Here is a 20,698-nt window from a genome sequence, read left to right as displayed (position 1 = left end):
GTTAGCCTGCCTAGCTGGAACTTCTGAAGAAAAATGTTTTATTTCTACAATTTCCAAAAGCTAACCAAACAAAAACATTACTTTTACAAGATGTGTTTGTGCGGTCATGTGCATTAGAAGCACAATTTCTAATCTTTTTACATTCGTATTTACTTACACTTGTATGCTGATTTATCCATGTTGAGGTTTTAAGTTTCGGCTGACTTTTTTTTAGCAGATGTACAATCATTGCGAATTGAATTATGGTGCGTTTCAGGCCCCAAAGTGAAAATAATTGTACACTCGCAAACTCGACCAGAAACGAGGGCTGAGGCGAGGGTAAGTGGATGAGGGTGTGTCTTTTATGAGTTTGAAGCACAGCCCTAGTGAGTGTGTTTACCCCTTCCTGAAAGTGCACCGCAACATCAGGAAGTAGTATTAGCCACCCTAGCATGGTGATGGAAAATAGTTTTATTAAGACAGTACACATATTTTACCCGTTTTTTTCCCACAACGAGATCTTAAATCGAGTTAAGAAGGAAACTGATGCTTTTCCAGCCTGAATGGAGGATGTTTTATGTATGAGCCGGTCCATGGAAGATAGAGTGTATTACTGGCTGGGCTGACTGGGTCAGCACCTAGAGGTAATAGGACATCAGGAAGAACTACGCCCTCTAGGGGTCTCAGCGCTAGAGCAGCACTATCAAATGCAAATCCAGGAGCCAGGTAGACAGCAGAGAATGACGCCTTCAGTAATCTACCCCTTTCATCATGAGATTATGCTGTCACCTGCGTTTGTTTCAGTGGAAAACACATGTAAGAATAAATAATATGAGAGATGTTTCATTCAAATCAGCCTTCCCAGAGTGATAATGCACCTTTTCTTTGTTTGGTCTCTGGGGAGTGGAATGAGTTTCATAGTGCCGTCTGTATCGTGGTTCTATACTGCCATCTAGTGGGTGGAGATACACTTAGCGTTGGCTCAAGTCCGTGTTATGCGGCTCCATGCTCAAACTAATATCTGGATGACAACAATCTTGTGTTCTGAAAAACAAGTTCAACCAGATATGGGAAATGTTGCACTTAGGCCCTCTTTAGGCGTTTATGCTAATCTGTCCCTGAAATAACATTTGACTTTGCAAGAAAGGCATTTCACTATACTTGTTCATGTCACATTAAAACGTGAAACTTGAAATTACACTAATATAGCCTAATTAGCCTGATTTTGGAGTAATGACAGTGATATTATCTCTTTCATGTATCACTGTCTGGACCAGCAGGGTTGGGTGTGAAACAGGTCTTGTGAACTAACTTTAGTTGCCTGCAGTAATCCAACCATTACTTTATCGCCAAAACAATTACATTTTCACTAGTTTACATTGCGCAGTTTTAGAAATTGCCTAGTGGTGAAAGTGATTAGCCAAGAGACAGATATTTAAACACAGCCTGATTCCCATGGTCTAAATGTGTCAGCTTCCCCAAGTGACAGAATAAAGACATCATCATTAAAAAAGCAGTCATGGAAATCCTTCAAAACATGTTACTACGATTGCCACTGAGTCAGTGACCTCACAACTTGAGAATAGTTTCACCAAACAATGGCAAGACAGAACCATTAAAAGGGAGGGTGTAACCCCACCAACAGTCAGGATAATACAAACCAGATCTTGTGGTGGTGTGACACTTGTTTGGGCCTATCAGCCAAAGCTTACAGAGTCACACATATACTCCTTGGATGTAAAATGTAGTCTATTTCATGACTTTTATGGCTCTGTGATCCCTACTAGCAGTTGAAAGAGGTTAGTTACACATCACAAATACTGTAATTACACAAATATAATATAGTTGACAACCATTGCATTATGATATAAAGATTCTATATTCTTGCAGCTGCAGTTTGGTCCAAAAACTCTCTTGAAAGCCGGTGGCCTTTCAGTGGTTCCACTAGAGGTCGACCGATTAATTAGGGCCGATTTCAAGTTTTCATAACAATCGGTAATCTGCATTTTTGGACGCCAAATATGGCCGATTACATTGCAATCCACGAGGAGACTGCTTGGCAGGCTGACCACCTGTTACACGAGTGCAGCAAGGAGCCAAGGTAAGTTGCTAGCTAGCATTAAACGTATCTTATAAAAACCAATCAATCTTAACATAATCACCAGTTAACTACACATGGTTGATGATATTGCTAGTTTAACTAGCTTGTCCTGCGTTGCATATAATCATTGCATATCATCATTGTTAATTTATCATCGAATCACAGACTATCACAAACCATAAACATCAATGTCTTTCTTAAAATCAATACACAAGTATATATTTTTAAACCTGCATATTTAGTTAAAAGAAATTAATGTTAGCAGGCAATAATAACTAGGGAAATTGTGTCACTTCACTTGTGTTCCAGTGCAAGCAGAGTCAGGGTATATGCAGCAGTTTGGGCCGCCTGGCTCGTTGCGAATTGTGTGAAGACCATTTCTTCCTAACAAAGACCGTAATTAATTTTCCAGATTTGTACATAATTATGACATAACATTGAAGGATGTGCAATGTAACAGCAATATTTAGACAAATGGTTGCCACCCGTTCGATAAAATACGGAACAGTTCCGAATTTCACTGAAAGAATAAACGTTTTGTTTCCAAAATTATAGTTTCCGGATTTGACCATATTAATGACCTAAGGCTCGTATTTCTGTATGTTTATTATATTATAATTAAGTCTATGATTTGATAGAGCAGTCTGGTCTGAGCGGTGGTAGGCAGCAGCAGGCTGGTAAGCATTCATTCAAACAGCACTTTCCTGCATTTGCCAGCAGCTCTTCGCAATGCTTGAAGCACACCGCTGTTTACGACTTCAAGCCTATCAACTCCCGAGATTAGGCTGGCAATACTGTAGTGCCTATAAGAACATCCAATAGGAAATATTGGGAATATTGAAGACTCATGTTAAAAGGAACCACCAGCTTTCATGTTTTGAGCAAGGAACTTAAACGTTAGCTTTTTTACATGGCACATATTGCACTTTTACTTTCTTCTCCAACACTGTGTTTTTGCATTATTTAAACCAAATTGAACATGTTTCATTATTTATTTGAGACTAAATAGATTTTATTTATGTATTATATTAAGTTAAAATACACGTGTTCATTCAGTATTGTTGTAATTGTCATTATTACAAATATATATACATATATATAAATACAAATATATATACATATATATATCCAATCATCTGTATCGCCATTGAAAAATCATAGTCGGTCGACCTCTAGTTTCCACTGACTGACTGTTTCCACTAACTCCCCCAACGCAGTCCTCCTCTGAACTTTCGAAATAAGCAGCAGTATTATGAATTTTGCCAACACCCTTATGGTCAAATGACAGACTTCACCATGGGCTGATTCTACTCATTAACACTGCTGTGGCCCCAACAAGCCTGTAACACCCTAGAGACTTCTGCCTTCAACTGCCCCATCCAACTGGCCCTATTATTGATGGAAATTAGACAGAGTATAGTTTTAAAGTACTTTTTCCCCCTTGATGTTCAGACACAGGATTTGGTTTGGATGTTTATGTTCCTCAACTTCCTAACTTTACTCTTCACTGAACGAGGGTGGGGGGTCTCTTGTTTCGAGGGAGATGGTGTTTGAGAAATAGAAAGACAGAGAGAGATAATTACATCCCTCCCTGCCAGCACTGAGAAACAACAATCCCACAGCACAGCTGTAACTAGTTACTGTATGTTACCACCACGCCCATGAGGCCAAATACAACTTTATTTATGAATAGTAAATCAACGACCCAGAACTGCCTCTGTAACCAGGCAATCAATGCAAGTAAATGTCAGAAAAACACAATACGCTGACAAGGTGGGATCTTTCTTTCTCTGTAAAATACATTTAGCAAGGAATGACAATTGAAAATCCTTCATGCGCAAATATTATTAATAATAATAACCATCATATGGAAGTAAACTTGAAGTCACGTAATTATATATTTTGACAGGTAGCCCAGCGGTTAAGCGCATTGGGTTTAGTAACCGAAAAATCACTGGTTAGAATCCCCTAGCCAGAGAGCTGAAAAGAATCTGCGGAAGACACATTTTGGATTAATGCATTCAGTTGTGCAAATGACTAGGTAGGCTCTCCCCTTTCCTCCTCCCACTACGACTGGGAAAAGCATGCAGTTTATGAAGGGATGTATCGAAAGTTACATGAGTACCTGAAGGAAATGGGGAGGGTCATGCTTTTTCAATTTCAGTCAAGGGGAGGGTTTAGTATTGTTTAATCTAGTCCAGGGCAGGGTCATGTAATTTGTAATTTATGAAATTTCAATATTTCTCAGTATTTTAGAATTAGTTACCTACTAGGCTACATATCGATGTGTTTGCCCGATGCTGCCCCTCATCTCTGATTCGCGCCTATAGGCTATTTACTGTGGTCTCAATCAAATGATCCATAGCCTATAGCAGGTGCGCAACTTTGGTTATAGAAGTGGGTGGGACATAATTTTTTTAATCCAGTCAGATGAACACTGCGAACAGCCTACCAGACCGCTCGGAGGCGTCCGCATGATCCAAAAGCACACCGTCGCCTAGTTTTGTATCACATTCCAAAGATAAATCTTGGGAGGGACAAAAATACAGTTTTGCAATGTCGGGGGTCATGTCCCCCCGTCCCCAATGAAAGTTGCGCCCCTGGCTGTATAGGCTATGACGTTCATGCACGGAGAAGCACAGAGCAAAGTTATACTTCTAAAATAGCTGCTGGGATGGTCTAAATAAAACTAGGCTGCATTACACACGGCAATGAATTTTCACTCAGAATTTTCTAACTCCTGCATCATTTTGTCACAGGATTATTTGGTCTGGTTGCTGTGGCATTCCCGGTTACCACGACAACGGAAGTTGCATCAGTTTCAGATACTTTTTTTCATGTGTGTGTGACAAGTAAAGTGACAGTCGCAGCAACGGTTGACATTCCACCGAAGCATAAATTAAATGTCATTTTGCATGGATTGCCATCATACCTTGTCTGTAGACTTCATACAGGGTAAGGAAAGCAATATGTACTTCTGTAATTTGGATGAACTATCCCTTTAAACTACAGATGAAATCAATGATGAACTTCACAGGGTGATGAAAGTGCAGTGATGAGCATGATGCTCATTTCCAATAAATATTAAGGGTCTTGTGGTGACATGGTAGATGCTTGGCTGCCGTTTGATAAATCAAAATAGTCTCGCTTTTTTGTCAATAATAATCATCATGCAAGCAAGCCTACCCTCACTGTATCTGCCAGCTGGGAAAATTCACTATATATATATATATATATATATATATATATACACACACGCACATTATTTTACAAAACCCATCAGTCGAGTTGAAAATTACCCATTTAACTTGCCTTTTTTTTGGGGGGGGGGTACATGAGCATTTAAGTGCAAGTTATCTTTATGTGCACTACGTCATTACGCAAAGCCTTTAATCGGCAGCAAGTCAATTTGATGGTGGGAAAATGTGCATATTGTTTTTTTGCCAGCTTTAGAAAATTCACATGAAATATTTGCCAATTGGATGGAAACCTAGCTTGTGGCTGGTTTCATGACAATGGGCTGGGTTCTGTTGCAAGACGTGAAAATTGCCCAAAGTCTAAATGGTGAATTACATTGTTCGACAAATATTGATGAAACAAAACAAAAAAACATTAAAATACTGGACTGAGAGAGCATTTTAAAGTTTATTTAGGAGAAATCAAGTACAAAAAAAGCAACATTTTCTTTTGAAAAAAACAAGACAAAAATTAAAGTAAATAAAAGGTGAACAAAAAGTAAAAGGCAATGTAGTTTCCCATGTGAAGCCACAGAGTTAGTCTAGTTCCTGTGACTTGTCGTCTAGAGGCACAAGCAGTTGAATACCAATTAAATAACATTGGAACATTAAACCCCAACATATCACTGAGAGACAACTCGTGATAAGCCCTTACAGTTCCACTGCAGTATAGAAACAGACTCAAAACATGCAGCAGTAATGTCACCCTGACATTATCTTTATTCTGAACAAAAATCTAAATGCAACAATTTCATTTGATATGAGGAATTCAGAATGTGGCCCTAATCTATGGATTTTACATGACTGGGAATACAGATATGAATCTAGCTTGCGGCTGGTTTCATGGCAATTCCATAACCCCACCGCCACCATGGGGCACTCTGTTCACAACATTGACAGCAAACCATCCACATGATGCCATAGACGTGGTTTGCGGATGTGAGGCCGGTTGGACATACTACCAAATTCTCAAAATTAACATTAAATTCTCTGGCAACAGCTCTGGTGGAAATTCCTGCAGTCAACATGCTAATTGCACACTCCCCCAAAACTTGAGACTGTGGCATTGTGTTGTGGGACAAAACAGCACATTTTAGAGCAGCCTTTTGTCCCCAGCACAAGGTGCACCTGTGTAATGATCATGCTGTTTAAACAGATTCTTGATATTGCACACCTGTCAGGTGGATGGATTATCTTGGCAAAGGACAAATGCTCACTAACAGGGATGTAAAACATTTGAGAGAAATTTTCTGCGTATGGAAAGTCCGGGATCTTTTATTTCAGCTCATGAGACATGGGACCAACACTTACCATGTTGCATTTATAATTTTATTCAGTGTACATTTAGATGGAGCAATTAGTGTTAAGTGCCTTGCTCAAGGGCACATACAGATTTTTGACCTTGTCGGCTCTGGGATTCGAACCAGCGACTTTTCGGTTACTGGCCCAATGCGCTTAACTGCTAGGCTACTTGCCGCCCCCTTTATGCCAAGAGAGCCTTATTCATAGAATGACAAGTGTGTTCCTGCACTTATCACACCTCAGACAACTCTGGAGAAAAAGAAAATCAACTTTTTAGATAAAAATGCATCGTTAGAGTATAATGAATATCCAATGGCTGGATATACAGTATAAAGTTTTTAAAAATGTATAGGATCTTTACGCGCCGCGCAATGATAGTCTTTACAAATGAAAGAAAAACGGAATATAATAGTTCGTAGTAATTCTTAAACAGTGTGTAGAATATTGGATGCAAGTACATAATTCTCAAAGAGCTGAGAGGTGACTAAAACAATGTCAACGTACTATAACATAGTGTTAACCCATAGATTTACTAAATGAAATGGAAATAATTTCAGAAAAGTCATACAACTGTATTAATCTGTATAACCCGCACCTTCAGTACATTAGATGTTCTAGAGTGGTACTACCCTGGATTCTGTTGTTTTTTGTTTTTTTACTCCCTTACAGTTTATGCTACACGAAGGAAACACCCCAAATTGAAGAGAAGCTATACCAGCTCTTACTTGAAACATAAAATGGAGTTGGGTAGTAATGGTGGAATGTTCATGCCATTGTCTCAAGACAAGCATGAGCAAGGGTTTTGTTCAAGGCCAGCCATGATACATGTGTGTGAAGTCACCAGGATTTTCAGTTTTAGGGTTAATAAACCACTACACTTTCAAAAATAAAGAGTTGAGTAGAAATCCACATTACTAGTCAATCTAACAAAAGTTAGTCAATTTGATAGCATTCAAAGTTCAAATGGAAGTTGAACTGAAACTAAACAGATTATAGAGTAAATAAAATCATGACTAAATGGCATGGTGAAGATAGGACTGTTCTATCTAGGAGTTGACTACAGATGTTCAATGTTTACTGTATTCAGTCATAGCATCCAGTAACACAGAATAACAATGCAATCGAGCCTATTATACTGCAGCCAGGCAGCCTTGCCAGAGGCTGCGTTTTGTAGATGGATGCGTGTGTATATATATATATATATTCTAATGAAAACCAGATACAAAAAAATATATTTAGTACGACTGTACCAGCAGTGAATATTTCTAAAACGGTTACTGACAAAAATAAATTCTGATGGTAAATAGTATAGAATAACAAGGCTTATAATAGATACCAGCTATTTGAAACATGCATCTCGGTAAGCAGAATACTATCCTTATTACCAACTGTATCTATGAAATTAACCACAGTGAGTATTAGAACAAAAAGGATCAAAACAAAATGTAAAGTCCACAAATAAGAAAGTGAGTCCAGTTCAGAATAGTGGGAGAGAAAAAGAGAAACATTCAGACCGGAGGGAAGCCCGAGCCTTAATTGCATTACCACAGTTAGTATTGTAAAAAAAAAAAAGTATTAATAATCCCCCCCAAAAATGGTATGCTCCAAATGAAACAGGTATGCCGTTACCCCTACCTCAAGCTAACACATAATAGTGCAAATCAGCGCCGGCCTTCCTTTCCAAGTAAAAACACACTCAAACACAGGGTTTACAGGGTGAGTGGAGAGTTAAAGAAGATGGCAGGATGATGGAGACAGAAGAGGGGCTAACCAGACTATGGCTTTTTGTTTGAAGTGGCAGGTGAGTTCTTTGGCTAATTAAAGAAGGCATGAGGGAGTTATGACAGAACACCTTCTCAAAGGCTTACATTATTTGATCGTTTTGGGAATCTCTGTCAGGGTTAAGTCTTTAAAATGTTTTTTTTTTTTTTTAATTGTTATTATCAATAGAAGAACTCAAAGATGACATCAGGGCTGACTAATACTGGTCCTAGAGGGCTCCTCAAATTGATATTTCTGCCTTCAAAAAAGGAAGAATTTACACAGTTGGACTCAATCCAAAACTGCCCTAACTGAACAAATGTATCAAATCCTCCCAGATCTGAGTCAGTCATTTAATAGGAGCAGAAACCACCCCCCAGGTCCGTAAAAAGACAGTCTTGGTGTACAATACAGTATTCAAACTGATCGTCTTGTTTAGCATGGTTGTCACCGTTGTTCTGAGCTCAGGGATGTCAAGCTTGACAATGAATGGTATAGGGAGGTCAATCTGTGCCCTTATCTGATGCCACAGACAAAAGGAGTGATTGTGTTTCACCACTCAACAATGAGGGAGGCTCAGCCCATCTTTCAGGAGTTGGCCTCTGGACTGTGGGGGCCTCCCCCTGGCCCCTTGGCCTTGATCTGGAGCCAGGTCTTCCCCAAGGCCTTGGCAAAGTGGTCATCCACAGAGCCTGTGATGGACACAGAGTTGGAGATGGGTTCGGGCTCCTTGTAGTTCTTCCCCAGGCTGCGGCGGAAGTGCTCTTCGATCACAGGGTCGACGGCAATGTTAGCTGGGATTACAGAATAGAGGTGCGTATTACAGCTCCTGAATTGAGTAAAGCTATTTATGAGTATTGAGAAAAGTCTAAATTCCAAGTGTGGTATGGTAACAATGGTGCAGATGTCCAATTTATGCACAGAGATTTACCAGTAGGGTAATGTGGTGCTAAGGATTTACCATTGGCCTTCCTCTGATCGATGGGTGGGCTGGGACTGTGAGACTTGTGGCAGTGAGACCGGTAGCAATTGCGATTGCTTGCAGGAGCACAGGTGATCACAGAGGGACGATTCTATAAGAGATAAATACACACAAATTAAGAGACTGTAGGCAAGATGCAACTGATGAATGCATGACAGTATTTCTTATTTGTCAGAATAACCTGTGGTCTGTCCACAGGGCCGGGCATGGCAGGCCTCTCTGCGCCACCCAGTCCAGATTCCAGGCTGTTTTTAGTCAGAGCCAGGGGCTGGTCCAAGCCATAGGAGGGGATGGAGGCATACATGTGGTTGTCATGGAGACCATTGGAGGAGGAAGTGATGTGCTCCACAGGGCTGTGTCCAAGGCTCCAAGGATCGCTGCGGTTGTCTCCACCGGCAGGCCGTCCCCTTGTTAAAGGACGGACAAGTGGCAGATTACCCCTGACAGCCTTACACAGCCCACCAACTGCACCGACTATTCATAGGCCACTTTCAAAATCAATCTCACTTTGATGTCAGGAGATTGGGCCATGCAGACTGTAGTTTAATGAGGATTCCGTGCTAGATTGTTCAAAAAACAGCCGTGTTTACTTATGACACATTTAACCACATGCACACTCCTGTGTGCAATCCTCCTCTGATATCGATACATCTAAGTCCATTCATGCCGATAAATGTTTGGATACAAGTAATATTTAAATATTGTCATAAAAACAAACATCTAAAAAGTATGTAAGATTGCACTTACAGTTGAGCAGCAAACAGTCTGCTCATTTTGGTCATGTGGTCATTGTCACAGTCAATGCGGTCATCCACTTGCTCCTCGCCATACTTCCTTTTGCTGGGGCAGATGGGGGGAGGACCGGTCCTCATGTTGGTCATTGCAGAGGGCAGCGAGGGAATCCTGGACTCACCTGTAAGAGAAGATTCAGCTGTAGAGAACAGTCCCCGTTTATACATTTCATGTAAACCAGGGTGATTATGTCTCAATAATTTAGAACGTTTTTAAACTAAATCAGTAACAATAGGTTGTTTGAGCCATCCTCCCCCCCACGTGATCTAGTTACCTGCTGTGACTATTACCTGAAAAGTGGGGACTAATGTTAGAGGTGGGGCGGCAGGTGCCTAGTGGTTAGAGCATTGGGCCAGTAACCGAAAGGTTGCTGGATCGAATCCGAGCTGACAAGGTTAAAACAAAACTAAATCTGGCCTTCAGCCCCTGAACATGGCAGTTAACCCACAGTAGCCCGTAATTGTCAATAAGAATTTGTTCTTAACTGACCTGTCTAGTTAAATAAAAGGTTACACAGAGGTTTCGCGTTACTTTTTATGTCAATCCTTGCAGCCACAATGACAGGAGCCACAATGAGTGGTTAAAGTGGCACGGTGTAATTGATCAATAGATTAAAATTGTGTTAGCTAACGTTACCCACGGTTGGTTTGTCAATGATTTAAACATAATAATATGGCACATAGCTTGCCAGCTATGTGAACTACGAGGGCTAGCTAGTTAGCGAACAACTAGTACTAGCTTGTTACGCCAATAACACACGTATGGAAAAATAGTAAATTATTCTCCCTTACCTTCGTAGTGTAGTCTCCCGATATTGTTGTTCATTTTGTCCAGGAACTGATAGTTCAACAGGTCCATTCTCGTGTAAAGCATTTACGCGTACAGGCTACTTGCTAACATCAAAGTTAGCAAAATAGCAGCTGGTTAACTAGTTAGGGTGCGTCCTAGAATATAAGAAATATAACATTAGTTAGCTAACGTTAAATAACATTATAGGTACCTAGCTAGTTAGCTAATGGTTTAGCAACCTCTGACAACGAACGTTAGCTAATCAGTGTGTCCCTGTCAAATGGCCCACTTTGCCTGTAAACATTGGACACGTTAGCTGGCAAGGCTAACTAATTACATCGCTAGCAACGCTGGTTAACTAGCTAACTAAACTGTAAACTGATTAGCTACTGTAGCTACGCTGGTTAGCTACCTAGCTAAGAAGATTTAAACTTACACTTCGTTCGAGTAAAGAGGTCCAGATCAGATGACCGAAGTCAAAACGAGCTGTGGATCAACTTGACGAAAATCAGTTCATCGTCGCTATTCAAAATGTTTCACAAACACAGTTCAGACAAGGGACGTTGCGCCACATTCCAGCTTAGCTAAACAGTGTGGCTGCTTTGCTAACCTAACCTAGCTAGCGAGCCAACTAAGTCCGATGATTCATAGCAGCTCTCCTTCTTCTTTTGCATTATGGGGCACCGCAAACAAATGTTATAGGTGAATGCCGCCACCTACGGTGTTGGCTGTGCATCAGTTTACTAGTATCATCCTACTTTTCTGTTGTATGAATGCGGAAAAAACAACCTTATTGAATGAAGCATGTTATTCCCATCACTCTCTATTGGCCTCAGCCTTACTCACCTGGACCCATCTTCCCCTACTAATCTCTTCACTGCCTCAGCATAGGACACCTGGCAACCTCAACCTGCCTTTCTGGTGCTGACACCATGGGTACCCCTACAGTTTACACACATCATATCTTCTCTCCCATGACCCACTCAATTTATGGTGCTTTTAAAACAACTGGGAATTCAGAAAAAAAAACAAGGTTAAATTATGTCAGTGATCTTCAAGTCAGAAAGTCAGAGCTCTAGAAAGATGGCAAAGTTTTCCACTTGGGATTCTGAGTTGGATCACCAGTCGGATCTTTTTTTTCCAGAGTTCCCAATTCCCAATCCTCACTGAAGTTGGGAGTCATAGATTTCCAGTTGTTTTGAACCCTGAACACAAAAATCTCAGACTTCCGACTTCAGAGCTTGCAAGACAACAGGGAACTCGGGGGGAAAAGTATCTCTGACTGGGAAAAATCTTTTTGAACGGTCATCCAACTCGGAATTCCAAGTCAGGAACAGGCATCTTTCTAGAGCCCCGACATTCTGACCAAAAGATCACTGACATAATTTAACCTCATTTTTTCTGAATTCCCAGTTGTTTTGAAAGTACCAATACAGATGGAAGACTTTGACATGCATGAAATTTGTAAAATCTTCAACAACACTTGAAGCACATAGAATATAATAACTTTTTTCTGAGAGATTGGTTTGGTTGTGGCATTCAGATTATTCAATAAGCCTAGTATTTTTGAGTTTTGACCCTTGGGGGGCCTCAGAGAGCTTTCTGCAGTGTTGGTAGTAGTAAACTACATGTAGTTCAAATAGTAATTTAACTACATTTTGCAGTAGCTTGGTTGTAGTTGAACTGAATAAAAATGTTGGTAGTGTTTTCAATAGTTAATAACTTTTTTGCCATGTAGCGGTGTAACTAACTACTGGATCTACACACTACTTTTTTGCAAAAATCAAATAAATATAGCTCTCAGTACCACAAGGATGACGCAAGTGAAGTTTAGTTCTGTAGGTTGGATGCAGCAGGTAATTATTCTTAAAGTCATTAAGGCTAGGCATCCTGTCACCTGCCAGCAACTTCCGGTGAAGTTGGAGGGCGTGCAATTAAAATAAATAATCATACAAATTATGAATATTAAACATCTAGGTACATACAAGTGTCTTGTATCGGTTAAAGGCTTAAATTCTTGTTAATCTAACTGCATTGTCCAATTTACAATAGGCTTTACAGTGAAAGCATGCTATTGTTCGATGACGGCGCCCCACATCAAGATATTTTTCAACCAGCACAGGCTTCGTGAAATCACAAATAACAATGAAATATTCACTTACTTTTTGAAAATCGTCCTCTGATTTGCAATCCCAAGGGTCCCAGCTACAACATGCATGGTTGTTTTGTTACATAAAATCCTTCTTTATATCCCAAAAATTCTGTTTAGTTGGCGCCATCGATTTGAGTAATCCACTCATTCAACAAGCATAGAAAGGAATCTAAAAAGCTACCGCTAAACTTTGTTAAAACAGGTCAAAATACATTTCTATATAATCCTCAGGTACCCTAAAATGTAATTAAACTATAATATTTCATACGGAAAGAAGTATGTTCAATAGAAAAGCTAAACTAGCAAGTGTACGTCCTAATCGTCACGCGCCACCAGACTTATTTCCAACTCTGACTCCCTGTACCAAAACTCTAAATTCTTCCTCATTTGGGAAGAAACAAGCCTGAAACCTTGAACAAAGACTGTTGACATCTATTGGAAGCCATAGGAATTGCAATCTGGGAGCTGGAATTGCATCGGACCCATAGCTTTCCACTGAAAGAGCGTGGGCTCTCTTCTTTGGATTTTATGGCTACCATATCAATTGTGTTATAGTCTCAGACATTATTTTAACATTTCTACCAACTTCAAAGTGTTTTCTATCCAATGGTACCAATTATATGCATATCCTGGCTTCTGGGCCTGAGTAACATTGCAGTTTACTTTGTGCACATCAGTCAGACAGGAAGTGGAGAAAAATAGACCCTAGCCTGAAGAAGTTGTGCTGAGTTTATATATAAATATGAATATTTATAAATAAATATAGTGTCTTCAGAAAGTATTCACACCCTTTGACTTTTTCCCCATTTTGTTGTGTTATAGCCTGATTGAAATTGTATTACTATTTTTTTATTCACTGGCCTACATACACTACCCCATAATGTCAAAGTGGAATTGTGTTTTTTTTATTTTTATGAAAAGCTGAAATGTCATGAGTCAATAAGCATTCAACCCCTTTGCTATGGCAAGCCTAAATAAGTTCAGGAGTAAGAATGTACTTAACAAGTCACATAATAATGTGCATGGACTCACTGTGTACAATAATAGTGTTTGACATGATTTTTGAATGACTACCTCATCTCTGTACTCCAGACGAGCTTAAATGCCATACAACTCTCCTTCCGTTGCCTCCAACTGCTCTTAAATGCAAGTAAAACTAAATGCATGCTCTTCAACCGATCGCTGCCCACACCTACCTGCCCGTCTAGCATCACTACTCTGGACGGTTCTGACTTAGAATATGTGGACAACTACAAATACCTAGGTGTCTGGTTAGACTGTAAACTCTCCTTCCAGACTCACATTTAAGCATCTCCACTCCAAAATCTAGAATCAGCTTCCTATTTCGCAACAAAGCATCCTTCACTCATGCTGCCAAACATACCCTTGTAAAACTGACTATCCGACCGATCCTTGTCTTCGGCAATGTAATTTACAAAATAGCCTCCAACCCTCTACTTAGCAAATTGGATGCAGTCTATCACGCTGCCATCCATTTGGTCACCATATACTACCCCCATATATTTTTATTTTTTTGCTCTTTGCACCCCAGTATCTCTACTTGCACATTCATCTTCTGCACATCTATCACGCCAGTGTTTAATTGCTAAATTGTGATTATTTCGCCACTACGGCCTATTTATTGCCTTACCTCCCTAATCTTGCTTCATTTGCACACACTGTACATAGACTTTTCTAGTGTGTCATTGACTGTACGTTTGTTTATTCCATGTGTAACTCTGTGTTGTTTGTGTCGGAGTGCTTTGCTTTTTCTTGGCCAGGTCGCAGTTGTAAATGAGAACTTCCTCTCAACTGGCCTACCTGGTTAAATAACGGTGAAAAAAATATATACATATATGTATCAGGTTTGAAGGTAAGACCCAAATGCAGACTGTGTGGAAGTAACAATGTTTATTACAGCAACAGGGGCAGGCAAACGACAGGTCAAGTCAGGCTAGGGGTTGATAATCCAGAGTAGTGGGGCAAAGGTACAGGACAGCAGGCAGGCTCAGGGTCAGGTCAGACAGAGGTTGGTAATCCAGAGTAGTGGGGCAAAATTATAGGACGGCAGGCAGTCTTAGGGTCAGGGCAGGCAGGAATGGTCAAAACTGTGAAAAACAGAAAACAGGCACAATAGGCAAGACAGGAGCAGGTGGAAAACCACTGGTAGATTTGAAGAACAAAATGAACTGGCAACAGACAAACAGAGAACACAGGTATAAATACACAGGGGATAATGGGGAAGATGGGTGACACCTGGAGGGGGGTGAAGACAATCACAAGGACAGGTGAAACAGATCAGGGCGTGACAAATATCTGTAAGATCCCTCAGTCGAGTAGGGAATTTCAAACACAGATTTAACCTCAAAGATCAGGGAGGTTTTGCAATGCCTTCCAAAAAAGAGAGCGATTTGGTAGATGGGTACAAATAAAAAAGCAGACATTGAATATCCCTTTGAGCATGGTGAAGTTATTAATTACACTTTGGATGGTGTATCAATACACCCAGCCACTACAAAGATAAAGTTGTCCTTCCTTACTCAGTTATCAGAGAGGAAGGAAACCAATCAGAGTTCACCATGAGTTCACCAGAGTTACCTCTGCTGTTTGTGAGAAAACTGAGGATGGATCAACAACATTGTAGTTACACAACCTAATTGACAGAGTGAAAAGAAGAAAGCTTGTACAGAATACAAATATAACAACATGTGCATCCTGTTTGCAACAAGGCACTAAAGTAATAATGCAAAAAATGTTGCAAAGCAATACACTTTTTGTCCTGAATACAAAGTGTTAGGTTTGGTGCAAATCCAATACAACACATTACTGAGTACCACTCTCCATATTTTCAAGCATAGTGGTGGCTGCATCAAGTTATGGGTATACTTGTAATCGTTAAGGACTGTGGAGCTATTCCAGGATAAAAAAGAAACACAATGTAGCTAAGCACAGGCAAAATCCTACAGAATAATCTGGTTCAGTCTGCTTTCACCAGACACTGGGAGATGATTTCCCCTTTCTGCAGGACAATAACCTAAAACACAAGGTCAAATCTACACTGGAGTTGCTTAAAACCTGTTAGGGAGGCTGCGAATTTTCGCAGCTTTTTGTTAAAAAACGCGCAACATTTCAGCGCCCTGCTACTCATGCCAGGAATATAGTATATGCATATGATTAGTATGTGTGGATAGAAAACACTCAGTCGTTTCTAAAACTGGTTAAATCACGGCTGTGACTATAACAGAACGTGCGTTTCATCGAAAAGTGCAGGAAAATCTGATCACTGAAAATGGAAATAAATATCCATGCGCCACTTCCAGGAATTGTTAAAGGTGAACTGGATTAAATGAGGCCGAGGTTGCAGTACCTACAGCTTCCACACGATGTCTAGAGTCTTGTCATTTGCTTAGGCTTTGATTCTTGGTCAAACCGACCCAAGGGAACCGATTCCCTCCGGCCTCCAACAGGATGTTTTGGTTGAGATTTCTCTGGGCATTTTTTCCAGACGGACACCTATAGAATTTACATCGCCTCCTGATGAATTTTATCGCGTATTAACGTGTACTAATACCTAAAGTTGCATTACAAAAGTATTTTGAAGTGTTTTGTGAAAGTTTATCGTCGACTTTTTTAATTTTTAAAAATGACGTTGCGTTATCAAACTCAGTTTTTTCCTTGATTACACAGTCTTCATAGATCGATATCTAGGCTATATATGGACCGATTTAATCGAAAAAAAGACCCAAATAAATGTTTATGGGACATCTAGGAGTGCCAAGAAAGAAGCTCGTCAAAGGTAATGAATGTTTTATATTTTATTTCTGCGTTTAGGGTAGCGCCGGCTACCGCAAAATCTGTCGTGTTAGGTGACGTTGCAGTATTTTGGGGGTACATGCTATCAGATAATAGCTTCTCATGCTTTCGCCGAAAAGCATTTTACAAATCTGACTTGGTGGATAGATTCACAACGAGTGTAGCTTTAATTCACTACCTTGAATGTGTATTTTAATGAAAGTTTAATGAAATTATGAGTTTTATCAAAAACTATAGGTGGCGCTCTGAAATCCGCTGAGTGTTGTTCCTGCATGGGAACAGCATTCTGCGTCATCCTTAAAACCTCTTGATCCTACTTGAGATGCAGACGTCCCAACTAGAGCTCTGGAAATGCAAATGCGCTACGCTAAACGCTAATAGTATTAGTTAAAACGCAAACGTTCATTAAAATACACATGCTTGGTATTGAATTAAAGCTACACTCGTTGTGAATCCAGGCACCGAGTCAGATTTTTAAAATGCTTTTCGGCGAAAGCATGAGAAGCTATTATCTGATAGCATGTAACACCCCAAAAGACCCGCAGGGGATGTAAATAAATAAATAAATAATTAGCATAGTCGGCGCTACACAAACCGCACAATAAAATATAAAACATTCATTACCTTTGACCATCTTCTTTGTTGGCACTCCTTGATGTCCCATAATCAATACTGGGTCTTTTTTTCGATTAAATCGGTCCATATATAGCCTAGATATCGATCTATGAAGACTGTGTGATAAACTGAAAAAAATAGCGTTTCATAACGTAACGTCATTTTTTAAAAGTTAAAAAGTCGACGATAAACTTTCACAAAACACTTCGAAATACTTTTGTAATGCAACTTTAGGTATTAGTACACGTTAATAAGCGATAAAAATCATCAGGAGGCGATGTAAATTCGATAGGTGGTCGTCTGGAAAAAATGTCCGGAAAAAACTCAACCAATACATCAAGTTAGAGGTCGGAGGGAATCGGTTCCCTTGGGTCGGTTCTACCAAGAATCAAATCCGAAGCAAATGAGAAGACTCTAGACATCCTGTGGAAGCTGTAGGTACTGCAACCTCGGCCTCATTTAATACGGTTCACCTTTAACAATGGGTTGAAGTGGCGCATGGATATTTTTTTCCACTTTCAGTGATCAGATTTTCCTGCGCTTTTCGATGAAACAGACGCTCTGTTATAGTCACAGCCGTGATTTAACCAGTTTTAGAAACGTGAGAGTGTTTTCTATCCACACATACTAATCATATGCATATACTATATTCCTGGCATGAGTAGCAGGACGCCAAAATGTTGCGCGATTTTTAACAGAATGTTCGAAAAAGTAGGGGGTAGGCTTAAGAGGTCATATCCCTAAGAGTGTCATTGACCAATGCTTGGAAGACTCCGGGGAATTCGATAATCCGAATTGCATGACTAAATACTCATAGTGGCCACTAGGGGGCGTTAAAGACAGTTTTCCATTAATTTCCCTCCCTGATTAGAACCAGATTGTAAGTGTCGCGGAGGTCCAGTTTGGTGAAGAATTGGGCCCCTTGGGCCCGCTCGAAGGCGGCGAACATCAGGGGTAGGTAACAGTTCTTAATCGTGACCCTGTTCAGCCCTCGGTAGTCGATACAGGGATGCAGTCCTCCATCCTTATCTCCCATAAAGAAGAAACCTGCACCAGCTGGGGATGTTGAGGAGCGAATGAAACCTGTCTCCAGTGACTCCCGGATGTAATTGTCCATAGGAGGGAGTTTGAGAGGGAGCAAAGACGGCCCCGGGGAGGTGTGGTGCCGGGTAGAAGTTCTTTGGCGCAGTCGTATGGACAATGAGGAGGTAGGGTGGTGGCTTGCCTCTTGCTGTGGCCTCCCGGAGGTCAAAGAATTTGGGGGGGAGAGCGGAGAAATCTTGGTCTTCAATGGATGCAGGGGGACATGGCTCTGGGCATGTAGCATGGAGATGGCCAAGACCTCCGCAGTAGAGGCAGCAGCCTTTGCGCATGTACCTGTCGCGCTCCTGTGGGCTCAGATGTGTGTGTCCCAGCTGCATGGGCTCCTTAATGCTGAGTTCAGGGGGCTTGACGTGCTCAGAAAAACGGGATACTATCTCATGTGTTCTCGGAGCCGGTTGTCGATTCTGATTGCCAGCGTTATCCGGGAATCGAGGTCCTCTCCCAGTTCCCGAGAGGCAATTTCATCTTTGATGGAATGAGACAACCCCTGGTGGAAAGCGGTGACCAGTGCCTCTGTATTCCACCCACTCTTGGCGTTGAGGGTGCTGATCACAATGACGAAATCAGACACTGATCTGGCCCCTTGGCGCATGTTGATCAGTCAGCTGGCCGCTTCTCGTCCGCCAACAGGGTGGTTGAAGACTCGTCGCAGCTCGGCAGTGAAGGCTAATATGGAGCTGCAGGATGGTTGCTGCTGTTCCCACACCGCCGTTGCCCACGCCAGGGCCTTGCCCAAGAGTAGAAAGATTATGTATGCGATCATGGCCCGATCGGTGTGGAACGAGGAGGACTGTAGCTCGAACACCAGAGAACAGTGGCTGAGAAACCCCTTGCATCCTCCCGGGTGGCCATCATACCGCTTGGGGGCTGGGATCTTGGGTTCCCGGTGTAGGTTCCCTGGAAGAACTATGGTAATGCCTGTAGCACTGGGTGATGTGACTTGGGTATTGGCTCCTCCTGGGTTGGGGTTGGACTGTGGTTGGAGGGAGTCGGTAAATGCCAGGAGGATTTCTAATATCTGGAAGAGTTGTTCTTGCTGCCACCCCAGCAGTGCTCCTTGGTGGGTTACAACATTCCTGATCTGGGTGATCTCTGCTGGGTCCATGTTGTGGGCTGAAGCTTGCTGTGACACTGTGACATGGTGAGGTTGGACCCAGGTGCAGAGAGGAGATCAGACATGGAATCAGTGGTTAAGGATAAACATAATATTTTACTGAGAAACAGTAACGGAAGGGTCACAGTAACACTGCGAAAACAATAAACACTAAGTCTCGAAACCTCACTCAGGAGACATGCAGAAATCACACCTATTTTAACAGGGATATTATAATGAGTAAATAGAACACACCTGAGTGTCGTTAATGTCTCTAGGACAGTCTCTGCCGCCCTCTGGTGACAGGTGGAACCATGACATAATCATCGCTTGCGATACAGTTTTAGAAACATATGGAACTCATCTTTCATATCAGCGAGGAATAATATTTTAAATAACAAATATACACTTAGTGTAGCAGGTTTTCACAGATCCATATGGCTGTGTCCCTCCAGCAGACAAATTGGACTTCTGCTACACTTCCTCCCCAGTTACGCTTCTTTCGAGTGCGCTAGATAAATAATTAGAACACGTGGTCGCCTCTGTCGTCCGTCTGTCTTCCATAAACAAATGCTGTAACATGGAGATATGACTGTGTGGGAACACTATCCCTAACCCTATTTAGCGTTTGTGAATGGAATACCCCACCACTAGCTTCCTGGGGGTCTGAAAAGCAACTAGCTAACAAATTGAAAATAACAAGAATGCCAAAATGTCTCACATTTTGGAAATACTGTTGTAAAATATTGTGACATTTCCTATTTTGAGTGTTTACAGTGGATATTGAGCACATATTTTACTCTTAAAATGTTGATCTCTGATGTAGGAAATGCATATACAGTGGGTCAAAAAGGTATTTAGTCAGCCACCAATTGTGCAAGTTCTCCCACTTAAAAAGACGAGAGAGGCCTGTAATTTTCATCATAGGTACACTTCAACTATGACAGACACATTGTAGGAATTTTAATGAATTTATTTG

At 41.0% G+C, this 20,698-nt stretch overlaps 1 protein-coding gene across 2 annotated transcripts; it reads right to left on the bottom strand.

Annotated features, from left to right (window-relative positions):
* Nucleotides 1–8,526: 8,526 nt before the first annotated feature.
* LOC112215767 (transcription cofactor vestigial-like protein 4) lies at nt 8,527–11,609 on the bottom strand. Of its 2 annotated transcripts, none has more exons than XM_024375151.2 (6): nt 11,379–11,609; nt 10,945–11,097; nt 10,109–10,292; nt 9,543–9,768; nt 9,341–9,452; nt 8,527–9,173 (listed from the first exon to the last, which is right to left on the bottom strand). In XM_024375151.2, the coding sequence occupies exons 2-6, from the start codon at nt 11,024–11,026 to the stop codon at nt 8,968–8,970; spliced, it is 810 nt and encodes a 269-aa protein (XP_024230919.1). In that variant the 5' UTR covers nt 11,027–11,097; nt 11,379–11,609; the 3' UTR covers nt 8,527–8,967. The 2 variants fall into 2 exon arrangements, with proteins under 2 accessions (XP_024230919.1, XP_024230920.1); XM_024375152.2 differs by having other exon boundaries at nt 10,109–10,274; nt 11,379–11,608.
* Between the last annotated feature and the right edge of the window lie 9,089 nt (nt 11,610–20,698).

This window comes from Oncorhynchus tshawytscha, linkage group LG16 (genome assembly GCF_018296145.1).
Source record: "Oncorhynchus tshawytscha isolate Ot180627B linkage group LG16, Otsh_v2.0, whole genome shotgun sequence".
In the NCBI taxonomy this organism is placed as follows: domain Eukaryota; kingdom Metazoa; phylum Chordata; class Actinopteri; order Salmoniformes; family Salmonidae; genus Oncorhynchus; species Oncorhynchus tshawytscha.
Note: the sequence above shows the minus strand (reverse complement) of the source record. Positions and strands in the feature narration are given on the sequence as shown.

Bases quoted from the DNA above. Each gene is read 5' to 3' on its own strand.
- LOC112215767 (XM_024375151.2), bottom strand. From the start codon at position 11,026: ATGCTTTACACGAGAATGGACCTGTTGAACTATCAGTTCCTGGACAAA. The intron at 10,293-10,944 runs GTAAGGGAGAAT...TGTTCTCTACAG, and splicing joins CGGGAGACTACACTACGAAG to CTGAATCTTCTCTTACAGGT. The intron at 9,453-9,542 runs GTTATTCTGACA...TATCTCTTATAG, and splicing joins GCCCTGTGGACAGACCACAG to AATCGTCCCTCTGTGATCAC.